Source organism: Barbatula barbatula (genome assembly GCF_947034865.1).
Source record: "Barbatula barbatula genome assembly, chromosome: 23".
In the NCBI taxonomy this organism is placed as follows: Eukaryota; Metazoa; Chordata; class Actinopteri; order Cypriniformes; family Nemacheilidae; genus Barbatula; species Barbatula barbatula.
Genome location: NC_136786.1, coordinates 19,157,026 through 19,168,326, shown reverse-complemented (window position 1 = coordinate 19,168,326; position 11,301 = coordinate 19,157,026). Strand labels below are relative to the sequence as shown.

Sequence of the window (11,301 nt, the reverse complement as noted above, 5' to 3'; positions counted from 1 at the left end):
TGGAATGTGTATACAGCTTGTGCTTTCAGTGTTTTCCCATCACATTATGGTTTGCTCACTTTGAGGTGCAATATATGAAGAAACCACTAGATGTCGCTGATAAACAGTAAAACAAAATCTCGTGTCCCAACGAGCAGATTACAAGGTGTGGAGGTCCGCGCATTAAAGGGACACCCCACCCCACAATAATAACTGACCCTCTAGTTGATCCAGACATGTTTACATTGCTTAGTTCGGTTGAACACACAGACAGGAATATTATGGAATATTGTGAGGCCGTTTTAAGGCGGAGTGTCACTTTAAATAAATATGTGATGACGTGGAAGAATGAATAAGAACTAGAGGCGCGAGATGTTTTTAAATAATTATATATATCGAACTTGCCACATTAATGATCATCTGAAAATTAATGATATATTTTTATCTTGATGAGCGCGAAATATTTTCTTCGTAAAATAAACAATAAATACAGAACAGACTTCATAAATAAATACATTATTATTTTCCTTCATACAAATGTAAAACATCAGGAAACATCACAGTGAACGAGCGGCGCATCGCGTTCCCATTGGCTAAAGAAAGACAACATCCGTTCCATCTTTAAACCAATCGCTTACAAGAAGGGCGGGTCAAAGACTTTAAACCGCATCCGTTGCATCGACCAACCAATCAGTGTATGGCAGGAAGGAGTGGCCGCCAATCATCGCGTGGGGGGCGGATACCTGTTGTGTGAGTGCGCTGGAGGGCGAGACGCGACGCGACGCGACGCGCAGCTGGTTTGGTGTGTTGAGTTTACGGGTGAGTGGAGTTTCTATACGGCGCTGTCTTTAAACATGGCTGTCGTGTCTTTATTGGGTGCGTTACATGCAGCTCGGCGGGACTCGAGTCATCGTTTCCTCTCGGGTTTTGTCGATTCGTGTGTTTGATTTTGTCTTTAAGTTTTTAAATCGCGCAGGAAGAGTGACGTTAGCTTGTTAGCAGTGTTCGGCTATTACATTAAAGTGCATTGATGCTTCTATGTGATCTATAATGTCACTATATATATATATATGTGTTTCATGGAGGCTTGATTAATAAATGAATAACGTCACTGATGTTTCATGATCTCTTATGAATAACATTCATTTTCTGAGCTCACTTCCTGTTTTGATGCAAATGCAGTGCATGGGTTAGTTTGTTGGGATTTATTAGGATATGCAACTTATACATTGATCTTATTTATTTAGTTCACATGTTGCACAAGTTTTAACTAAATGCTTAGTGGCTGCAAAGCCCATTTTCCGTCTTCATGAGCCAACAAAGGGCGATTGAACTGACTGGTGCAATTGACATACAAACAGCTTCATCACAAGCAGCGTGTTAAACAGCAGCTTACTAACTGCTCAAAGACAAACTTTAACCTGATTTACAGAGTTTGAATCAAAAGTCTGACACTTCTAATGGAAATATATATGTTGCATATTCCATTGCAAATGATTAGATTCAACTTTATTGTCATTGTGCAGAGAACAAGTACAGGGTTATGAGGTGGAGAAGCAAATTACTATAGATAAGGGGCAGATATAAGTTAAGTGTAGGCATACAGAAGGTGCATTGTATAGAGATTAGATGTATACATTATTGGCCAGCGGTCGTAGCTGTGCAAGAGTCAATGTGATGTAGGTTTGTTAAAGGGAATGTACAAATGTTCTAAGACACAGAAGACATGGTGTCAGCATTATAGGCATGATAGAAAAACATGATATATTGTACAGAAGAGCAGCATTACGGGTATAGCGTCTCACCAACACTGGCACATTATAGAAGTGTAATGGTCTGAGTGATGCATGGACAAGTAGTTCGCACAAATTTGCTGAATATTTCTTGTTCTGTTTTGTTTTTAATCTTGAATCTATCTGTGTACTTCCAAACAGAAAAAAATAAATCCACCAAATGTCACTCATAAGATGAAGTGGCTAATATTTTTGGATTAATAATGATCAATAATTGTATCAATAAATATATATTGGGTTAACACAAGTTAAGTTTCCCCCATGTCAGTTCAAAAACATTCCAATATATCAACATATTTGTGTATAAATACATATAAATGATAGACCAATCACACAGTATTCTAATAGCTAGTCTTTTGATTTGTTCCTTATAGGGGGTATTGTATGGCTTAATATGAGTAGAATATTCATGTATCAGAAGATTTATAGTGACAGACATAATGTCCGTGTCTCCATATGGAAGACCTCACCAGCATCTATAGCTTTACTCCAACCTTTTCTATTTCTTAACAATCTAATCATCACCTTGTGTTCATTAAAGGCATTATAGATTTCTTTGTTCTTCTTATAAATACAAAGAAAGATATTTGAAAGAATGCTTGTAACCAAACCGTTTTTGGACCCCATTGACTCCCATTATAGGAAAAATTACTTGAAAACAAAAGTAGATATTTTGAAGAATGTAGGACAGCAAACACGTAGTCATTTATCCAAAGCGACTTACAAATGAAGTAAGCATTTGGAACAACATAAGGACAACAAAAAGTATAAGTGCAGTAAAACTGATCTCATATAGCCTACCACAGTCTACAAAGCTAAGGTTTTTTCCTTTTTTTTCTTTAAGGATAGAAACAATAGAAATGAAACAGAGGTCAGAACTAATCGTTCAAGTGTTGACGGAAGAGATGTTGTCCAGTCTGGACAGGACAAGAGCCTGGACTAGGACTTGTGTAGCATGCTCAGACAGGAAAGTTCTTATGCTCCTAATGTTGTAGAGGATAAATCAACAGGACTGTGTGGTGCTGGCAACATGATCTGTGAAGTTGAGCTGATCATCACTCCCAGGTTTCTGGCCGTCCTGGAAGATGTGATGTTGATGAGCCCAGTTGAATGGAGAAGTTGTGATGAATCTTTGGTTCAGCCGGGATCACAAGCAGTTCAGTTTTTGCATAGCAGTGATAGGACAAGCCATATTTACGAATGACAGAATCTAGGGATGTCATGTATACAGAAAAAAACAACGGTCCAAACACTGAGCCCTGAGGGACCCCTGTGTCGAGATGTTGCGACTCTGAGACCTCCAATGACCTACCTGAGAGGTAAGACTTGAACCATTGGGTCCGGGAGGTTGATCTACGTGAGAAAGGAGGAGAGCTGGATAAATACAACATGCTCAAGAGTTTAAGCAATAAAGGAGAGGAGAGATAATGGTCTGTAGTTATCTTACAGTGCAGGATTAAGAGTGGGTTTCTTCAGTAGCGGGGTAATGCAGGCCTCTTTGAAGAAATGTACCAGTAGTCAGAGACGAGTTGATAATGTGGGTCAGAGCGGGATCAACCGATAGAGAGATGGCCTGGAGGAGATGCTTGAGGATGGGATCTAGCTGGCAGGTAGTCGGGAGTGATCATGTGTCGGGGGTTTGGGCGCGTTCAAGACTGATGGTGGTCTTTTTCTTTTTTACGAAGAAAGATGCAAAATCATCAGCTAACTGCATGCCATATAAACATCCAAATCAACTACATGATTATAGTATCAAAACAACAACATTGATTTTACACATTGAAACTCATCAAAATAACTCTGTGACCAACAATCATAAAACAATCACATAAAAATGAATCCTATAGTCAAAACTCTGTCAAATTTAAAGTTGACAGTATTACGTCGTGCTGTTTTGCTTGCATAAAAACTGAACACATAATTTCCCCATATTTCATGTTTACTATGATTATGATTATAAAGCTTACGGGAACATTGTGATTACAAAAAATGTAGTGTATCTTTACGCTAATGTTGTGTAGCTACTGCAGGTCATTCATACCACGTTATATTAAAATAGTTACCCCTTAGTTTTAAAGTAGGCTACTTGCAGTATAAATATCTTTTTTAATTTCCTCGCTTCTTTATTCCTCAAACTTTGCATATTGTTCTCTTCACCTACATATATGGACTGTAGAGGTACATTATTAATACAATTAGTTCCCTGTAAATCCCATTTAATCATGCGGCATTGCGGGCCGTAAGCGTTACCAAGCTTTTCAAATAACATCTAGGCCAATATTTGATTTAATTTCAGTAAACAGGTTTAATAGTCTATAATAACCTTGCATTGAACTCATTTACATTAGGAATTATATGACATTATATAAAACTTACTGTAAATAATGTCAATACTGTATTGTAAAGAAAGGTCTGAATGCATCACAGTAGTTCTGTAAGATGTTGGAGTGAAATACAGATGAACATGTGTGATGATGATGATGATGATGATGATGTGAGAAGCCAAAGTTCCTCCTAGCACCCCTCCCATAGTCACGTGACTGAAGCTCAGTGAATCAGGCAGCACACACACACTCACAGTCAGATACACGCACGGGATTTAACGTTACGCAGAAGACAGGGAACAAGCCCCTTACGTCCCTTTCCTCGTCCGTTCGCGTATCTCACAGAGCCAAATGCCCGGTCCGACACAAGCTCTGTCCCCCAATGGAGAGAACAACAACGACATCATTCCGGACAACGGGACCAACATCATCCCCTATAGAAAGAACACAGTGCGCGGAGAGCGCGCCTACAGGTAAAGCGATGTCATTACCGCCCGCCGGGAGCTTCACAAAGAAACGTCCTGTTATATCCCCACCGGATTCAATTCACTGACGTGAACATGTTGAAAAAGAACATTTCGCTTCTGTCCGCGCGTTTCCAACACGCTCCTCCCGGGAACCGCGGACGTCCATCATGGCTGCGTTACGGCGGGGCTCTTGCTGAGCCAGATATGGCGTTTCCCCGGCGGCGCAGTGATTTAAAGCCGTTAAAACGCCTTCCGGTCAATGCATTCTTGCGTTTTGTGATTTTAAAACAACATGCATGTGATTTAAAAGAGATATATGTGGAGATAAACGCTGACAGGACGCGTTTCCAGGGTTTGACACTGCGTGGCCTGTATTCACTAAGCGCGCAGCCGTTGCGTGACGTAATTCATTGGTCGTTTGTATTAAAAACACGCGCAGGGTTTTTATTTTGCGCGCATGTTGTGAGTAATGATGCTTTGTGTTGTTGCTCATGTTGTCGGTGATTTATAAACATGTTATGCGTTGATTCTGATGGGTGCTATTGTTGACACCCAGAGGGCTCTGCTGGTTTCCCCCCATCGTTCATTCTACAGATCTGTTTATCTTTCATGCTACATTTAGATGAATGTCTGCTCTTTAAGCACAACACGACTATATGAAATACACTGTGTGCTTGGCTTAAATAAATAACGTGATTTATCGTTAAATAGGAGTTTAAAATCATTTATGTGGGAGGTTTATTTACTAACATCGTTGTGCTGATGAATACTTTATCTATACATTCATTATTACTACTATACTACAATTTACTACTGTTTACTTAGCCTATTAGTAAATAAACAACAGTATTTTTCATTCAAGATGTGGTTGTACCTGCAAGAGAGTTTTACACATGAAACAATATTTTGAGACTTGTGTTTAGATTCGGTTACATTGATGTTCAGGTTTTCAAAGACAAAAGCCGAGTTTCTGTAGAGGACACAAACGACCCGAGTACTCCAAAACGGTCTAAGCTTTAAATTCTTTCATCATTTACTCACTTTTATGCCGTGTTATTCCATGCCTGTATGATTTTCTTTCTTCTGCAGAACAAAAGGTATTTTAGAAACGTTGGTAACAACATTGGACCCCATTGATTCCATTGTATGAACACAAAACTACAGAGACATTTCTCAAAATATTCAACAGATGAAAGAGTCGTACAGGTTTGGTGAAAGTTTTGGTTGAACTGTCCGTTCAAGACATTTATTTAGGTCAATATATGTACGTGACAATGTTAACTATTGAGTTTTCAAAGGTGAGTGTTTATCATATTCTTTATGAGAATAACAGCAGATCGAAACTTCCTTGATGAGCGATATAAAGAAACAATCTATAAATAAAAAGTTCAGAGAATGTCTAATAAAGTTAATAACTCTTGTAACAGATGCTAGATTTGTCCGTCTCAGGCGTTTGTTTTGTGTATACAAGACCAGTTGTTCAAGCAATCTTCAACAATTAAGTTTCGAGTCCTGCTTTCTAAACATGCCTTCAGTTTTATGGATGTGTTGCAAACGTGTTTACATATTTTCAATGCCAACGCAGCCTAAACAGCACTCTACACGTGGTGATAACATAAAAATCACAAAACATCTATTTCAATCTGATCTGAACACGAAAATGACATTTTCTCATCTCGGTCATATTCAGTTTCTTTTTAAGACTGGAGCTGTGATATTCTCATGAGATTGTCTGTCTCTACATCTGTCTGTGATCATGACAGTGATGATGTGTGTCTCGTCCACAGCTGGGGGATGGCGGTCAATGTGTATTCTACCTCAATCACTCAGGAGACTATGAGCAGGCATGACATCACCGCATGGGTGAATGATCTGCTCGGTCTAAACTACACTAAAGTGGAGCAGCTCTCATCAGGTAAGACCACCACATCATGACACTTCAGAAATCCCACTGCATGGCTTTACACGGATGTGTCCTCTTAGCACCCCCTAGATAGAAATAAATGCTATTCGTGTCCGATGAGCACGCTGTACCTCGCTGCTGTAAGCCATACAGAATAAACATGACCCACAATTATTGTGTAAGGCATTGTGAAATCTCAACTTGTCTGGGTTATGACATCACTTATATTATTTCATGTATTTCATGCTAGACCTAAAGCTCTACTGGGGCACAGGCCCCCATTACATTTCCATTACTTATTTCTTGAAAACCTGCCGTGTGTAAGAAGTATGCAATGCAACGCCAACGTCCCTTGCTTAAACCACTACCCTGCAACAATAATGTATGCATTTTAAAATATCTAAGTATGTTCAACATACGTAACATAAACTTTATTGAGATGTTTGCATGCACTGTATGGAAATAATGAAAGCGGAGAGACATCTGCATTCATTACACAATGAAAACCATGAATAATTTTACATCTCTTCAAGAATTTACAATTACAATATTTCAAGAAACCAGTCGATTTATGGCTCCAACTAATATAAAGAACATATTTTATCTGGTTTCACGGCCAGATCTGAACCGGTTTACCGGGTAACCGCCTTATACTGTCGTGCTGCCTTATATTATCTCAGCCATAGTTCATGATGACTTTCGATGTCCTAAGCTAGAGCACAAATAAATATTCATTTCATTTCTGAAAACACAGAACACAACTGTTTTTTACAAGCGTGAATGAATTCGGTTACTATGTTGCATAAAGCAGCGGTTTATCAGGCTTCTCGTGCCAAGGACCCCCAAATATGCTTAACCTTTCGTGAGGGATCCCCTTTCTGGAAATACTTATTCATCTTTATTATAAAGAAACATTTAAACTGTCAGACAAATAGTAAGTCTGATATTATAAAGACAACATCTTTTTGAAAAAGTTAAACTGGAATAATCTTCAGTATAGAGTTTTACAACTTTTGCTGTCTATAGTTTCAAAAAAATTTCTGGGGACCCCTTAAACCATTCTGGGGGTCCCCAGACCCTAGTTTGGAAACCCCTGGCATAAAGATCCGGTTTTTGCCACTATTATCAATGTAAATGATTATACTGACAAATAAACAAAATTGTTAAAACTTTAACTTGAAATTAATACTGGGGCACGTGCTATGATGATGGGAGATATTATAAAAGATCACAAACACTATTTTTAAAGCACAGGTTTAGTGAGTGTTCTGAAATAACGGTGTTATTTTTAAACACAGCCGTAGTTACGAGCCATTGACACTCTTCGTTGAGTCCTTTGATATTCAGTCAGTGAAAGTTCATTGTAATTCATTCACACAATCAGTTCTTAGATCAGTTCTTGCTGATGAGATTTTTGACAAACAGTAAATATATCAGAAGCTGCAGGTTTACAAAAAAAACCTCACATGACACAATTCTGAAACTAAATTATCAAAGGAAAACAATTATAGGACCAGAATGTCTAATTTAGTTTCATTATTTATATATGATTATTTATTTGAATGTATGGATTCATTTTATTTGATCCATTTTTAGTATTGTTATTAAGTTGAATCCAGTGTTAAATTGACAAGTTATTTATTTATTGTTAATTTATCTATTCATTGACAATGAGTAATTGTGATCTCAACATTGGGCAAAATAATTGGATGTAATCTTGGAGATTTGTTGTTATCAAAGCTTTTTGCTTAATTAATATGAAATGATTAGGATTAATGACACATTATTTATTCATTTAAATGTTTTATTTATTTTTTAGTGACAAATGTTACAAGCTATTTTTTTGTGAGACAAATTTCAAAGGTTTGTCTCGTGTGACATCATCATCTTAATGTAGTTCCACGTAAGCTCAGGTCAGGCCGGAGTTATTTACAGTTCACAAAGACACTGAAGACTCCCTGGATCACATCCAGTTCCACCTCAAAGACAGAAACAGAACATTGATCTCCATCAATGTGACGTAGATGTGCCATTTTTATACTCCACATCCCTGAAGTCAGACAGATGTCTCTCCGTGGGCCTGTTTTATTTCTTTGAATAAATCAGATCAAGTTCACTGCCGTTCTGCACGAGAACCTTGTGTGACTCCGATACTGAAAGGAAATCAAAAGGTGATGAAATGCTAAACAAGGTTGTGTAATTCGGTTTAGTGACATCCAGATGATTTCTGCGTTACAGGAGCGGCATACTGTCAGTTTATGGACATGCTGTTTCCTGGCTGCATCAGTCTTAAGAAGGTCAAGTTCCAGGCCAAACTGGAGCACGAATACATCCACAACTTCAAACTCCTGCAGGCTTCCTTCAAGAGGATGAACGTGGACAAGGTGAGACGAATGTGAAACGGTTTTTGCAGTGTGAATAAAAGTGACCCCTACCTGGCTATATGAGTTATATACGTCGTTAATCTGTATGATGTCATTTCCTCGTTTTCACATTCACGTCCTGTTTCAACGTCTTTTAGATCATCCCTGTCGAGAAACTTGTCAAGGGACGATTTCAAGACAACCTGGACTTCATTCAGTGGTTCAAGAAGTTCTTCGATGCCAACTACGACGGGAAGGAATACGACCCGTTGGAGGCGCGACAGGGACAGGACGCCATTCCTCCACCAGATCCAGGAGAGCAGATCTTCAACCTGCCGAAGAAATCCCTCCACGCCGCCTGCTCCCCCACCGCAGGTGCAGGTAACTTCATTTTAAAGTGGCTTGAACATACTTTTACATAAATGTATACATTTTAAGCGTCAATATGTGGCGTTAACTTTAAACCTGTGTGTAAGCAGGAGCCACTAGATCAGCCAGTTCCACCCCTAAAGCCTCTAGCGCGACCTCCACATCTCGACCCTCGTCTGCTAAAAAGCTGCCGGTGCTGTCTACGACCCCCGCTAAAGGAGAGAAGGAGCTGGAAGCCCAAGTAACACAACTAAACGAACAGGTGGACCTCCTTACCCCCATTCTAATCTATGAATAAACAATTCACGAATACCAGTTCATCGCTAAAGGTGTCTAATCCTTCATCTCGCGTCTGTTCACACAGCTCAACACAATTAAGCTAGCGCTGGAAGGCGTGGAGAAGGAGCGGGACTTTTACTTCGGGAAGCTGCGGGAGGTTGAGCTCTTGTGTCAGGAGCAGGGTCAGGAAAGCCGGCCCTTCGTGGACCGACTCATGGAGGTTTTGTACTCCACAGATGACCAGGTCAGTCACAAACACAGATTTAGATGGAACTGAAAATGCATGATGTGATTTATAGAAGTAAAAAGAGTTCATGTGCACGCAGGAGGCCGGCGGGGAGGTGCACGAGGCTCCTGGGCAGGAGGAGGACGTCCCGGACGACACGCAAGACGAATACTAAAGCTCTGTCAATCACACACACATACACGCACTTGGCCAGAGAACTGCTTTCGGGTTCAGCGTTTTCTCCAAACTCGTCACGGTTTATTTTTCCGTTCCGTCTGTGAAGGACTGACACTGATTGGCCAAATAGTCGATTTCGTCCTTTGGTTTCTGTGATGTACAGCTTAAATAACAGCCACTGCACAACACATCTACGGTTTTCCTTTAGCCAAAGTGGGTTGTTTGTCTTACCACACTGATGAGGTATTTTTGATTTAGGGAGTTCTCTGCTCTAGTTCAGTAGTGTTGTTGTTGTTTTTAAAAGCTTTTAGATTTGACGAAATGGAATCGGGAAATTTTAAAGAAACATTGCAATAACCATTTGTGATGTGGTTCAAATAATTTGCGAACAAAACCTATTGGCTCATTTACAGAAATAGCTTGCACCAGAATACCATAGTAACTACAGTTTTGACATTTGTGGTAACTTGGTGTCACTCAGAATGACACATGGCATGATTCTGAAAGCGTCTTTTACTAAACATATGAAGCTTCCAGCTACAAGCAATTTATCCGTCCACATTTAATGCAGATAGTGAGGCATTAATGTACTTTATTTTGGATCAGCGAAAAAAAATCAGTCACATGAAAGAAAGGCTTTTATGCCTTGTTGTTTTGTTTCATGTAAACAATACTGTAGCGACTATGGTATTTTGTAAGTGTTTACCATGGTGAAATTGTTTTGTCTGACATAGGTTTGTGTTTTAAGCATTGGAGGTTTAATGCATACTGGTTCTATGCGTGGGAATATAAAATGTGTTTAGAAACGTTTTTAAGTTTTCTATTATGTTGTATTTACTTTGAGCATTTTGTGTCTCAACTTCACAGGGGTGGAAGCCAACGACAGTGTTTATTAGACTGCATTTCATTTTGAACCGTGCAATCCGTATTCTGCATCTTAACGTGTTAGATTTTATTTTGTGTTGATAAAAACAGGCATCATCTGAAGAAAACACTGCATATTGAAGTTTTTACTTATGTTGTTATAAAGCACAGGTCTCTTAGCAGAAGATCTTCTGAACAGAAAACAATATTCTCGTGATCTCTCGTCAATATTAGCTACAGGTCAACGCTTATGTCATTTATTATTGTGTACAATGATAAGGAATGTAAACACATGTACTGTTAATAATTATAAATAGACAATGTTTTTCTTTTTATTACCCTCACGGTATCTCCCCTTATGCATTCCCCAAATGTGTCGCATGTTTGCATTTTATTTGTGAATAACTTGACCTGCTTTTTACATACAGTATTTAATAAAAAAGAAATGAAAAAATATGATGTTAAATGTTTTTTTGTATGTTTAACTGTTAAATCTCTGGACGTATGGATAGACTTGCCCTAATAAAACCCATCACTTCAAAAGGAAGAAACGATTC

At 38.9% G+C, this 11,301-nt stretch overlaps 1 protein-coding gene across 4 annotated transcripts; it reads left to right on the top strand.

Moving 5' to 3' along the window:
• The first annotated feature begins 667 nt into the window (after positions 1-667).
• On the top strand, positions 668-11,300 carry mapre2 (microtubule-associated protein, RP/EB family, member 2). Of its 4 annotated transcripts, none has more exons than XM_079447269.1 (7): positions 668-798; positions 6,351-6,478; positions 8,705-8,850; positions 8,988-9,210; positions 9,309-9,460; positions 9,563-9,721; positions 9,804-11,300. In XM_079447269.1, exons 2-7 carry the CDS (start codon positions 6,358-6,360, stop codon positions 9,876-9,878), a joined length of 876 nt encoding a protein of 291 aa, XP_079303395.1. In that variant the 5' UTR covers positions 668-798; positions 6,351-6,357; the 3' UTR covers positions 9,879-11,300. The 4 variants fall into 4 exon arrangements, with proteins under 4 accessions (XP_079303395.1, XP_079303396.1, XP_079303393.1 ...); XM_079447270.1 differs by having other exon boundaries at positions 732-798; positions 8,988-9,204; positions 9,804-11,290; XM_079447267.1 differs by lacking the exon at positions 668-798 and adding an exon at positions 4,301-4,569.
• The last annotated feature ends 1 nt before the right edge of the window (position 11,301 follows it).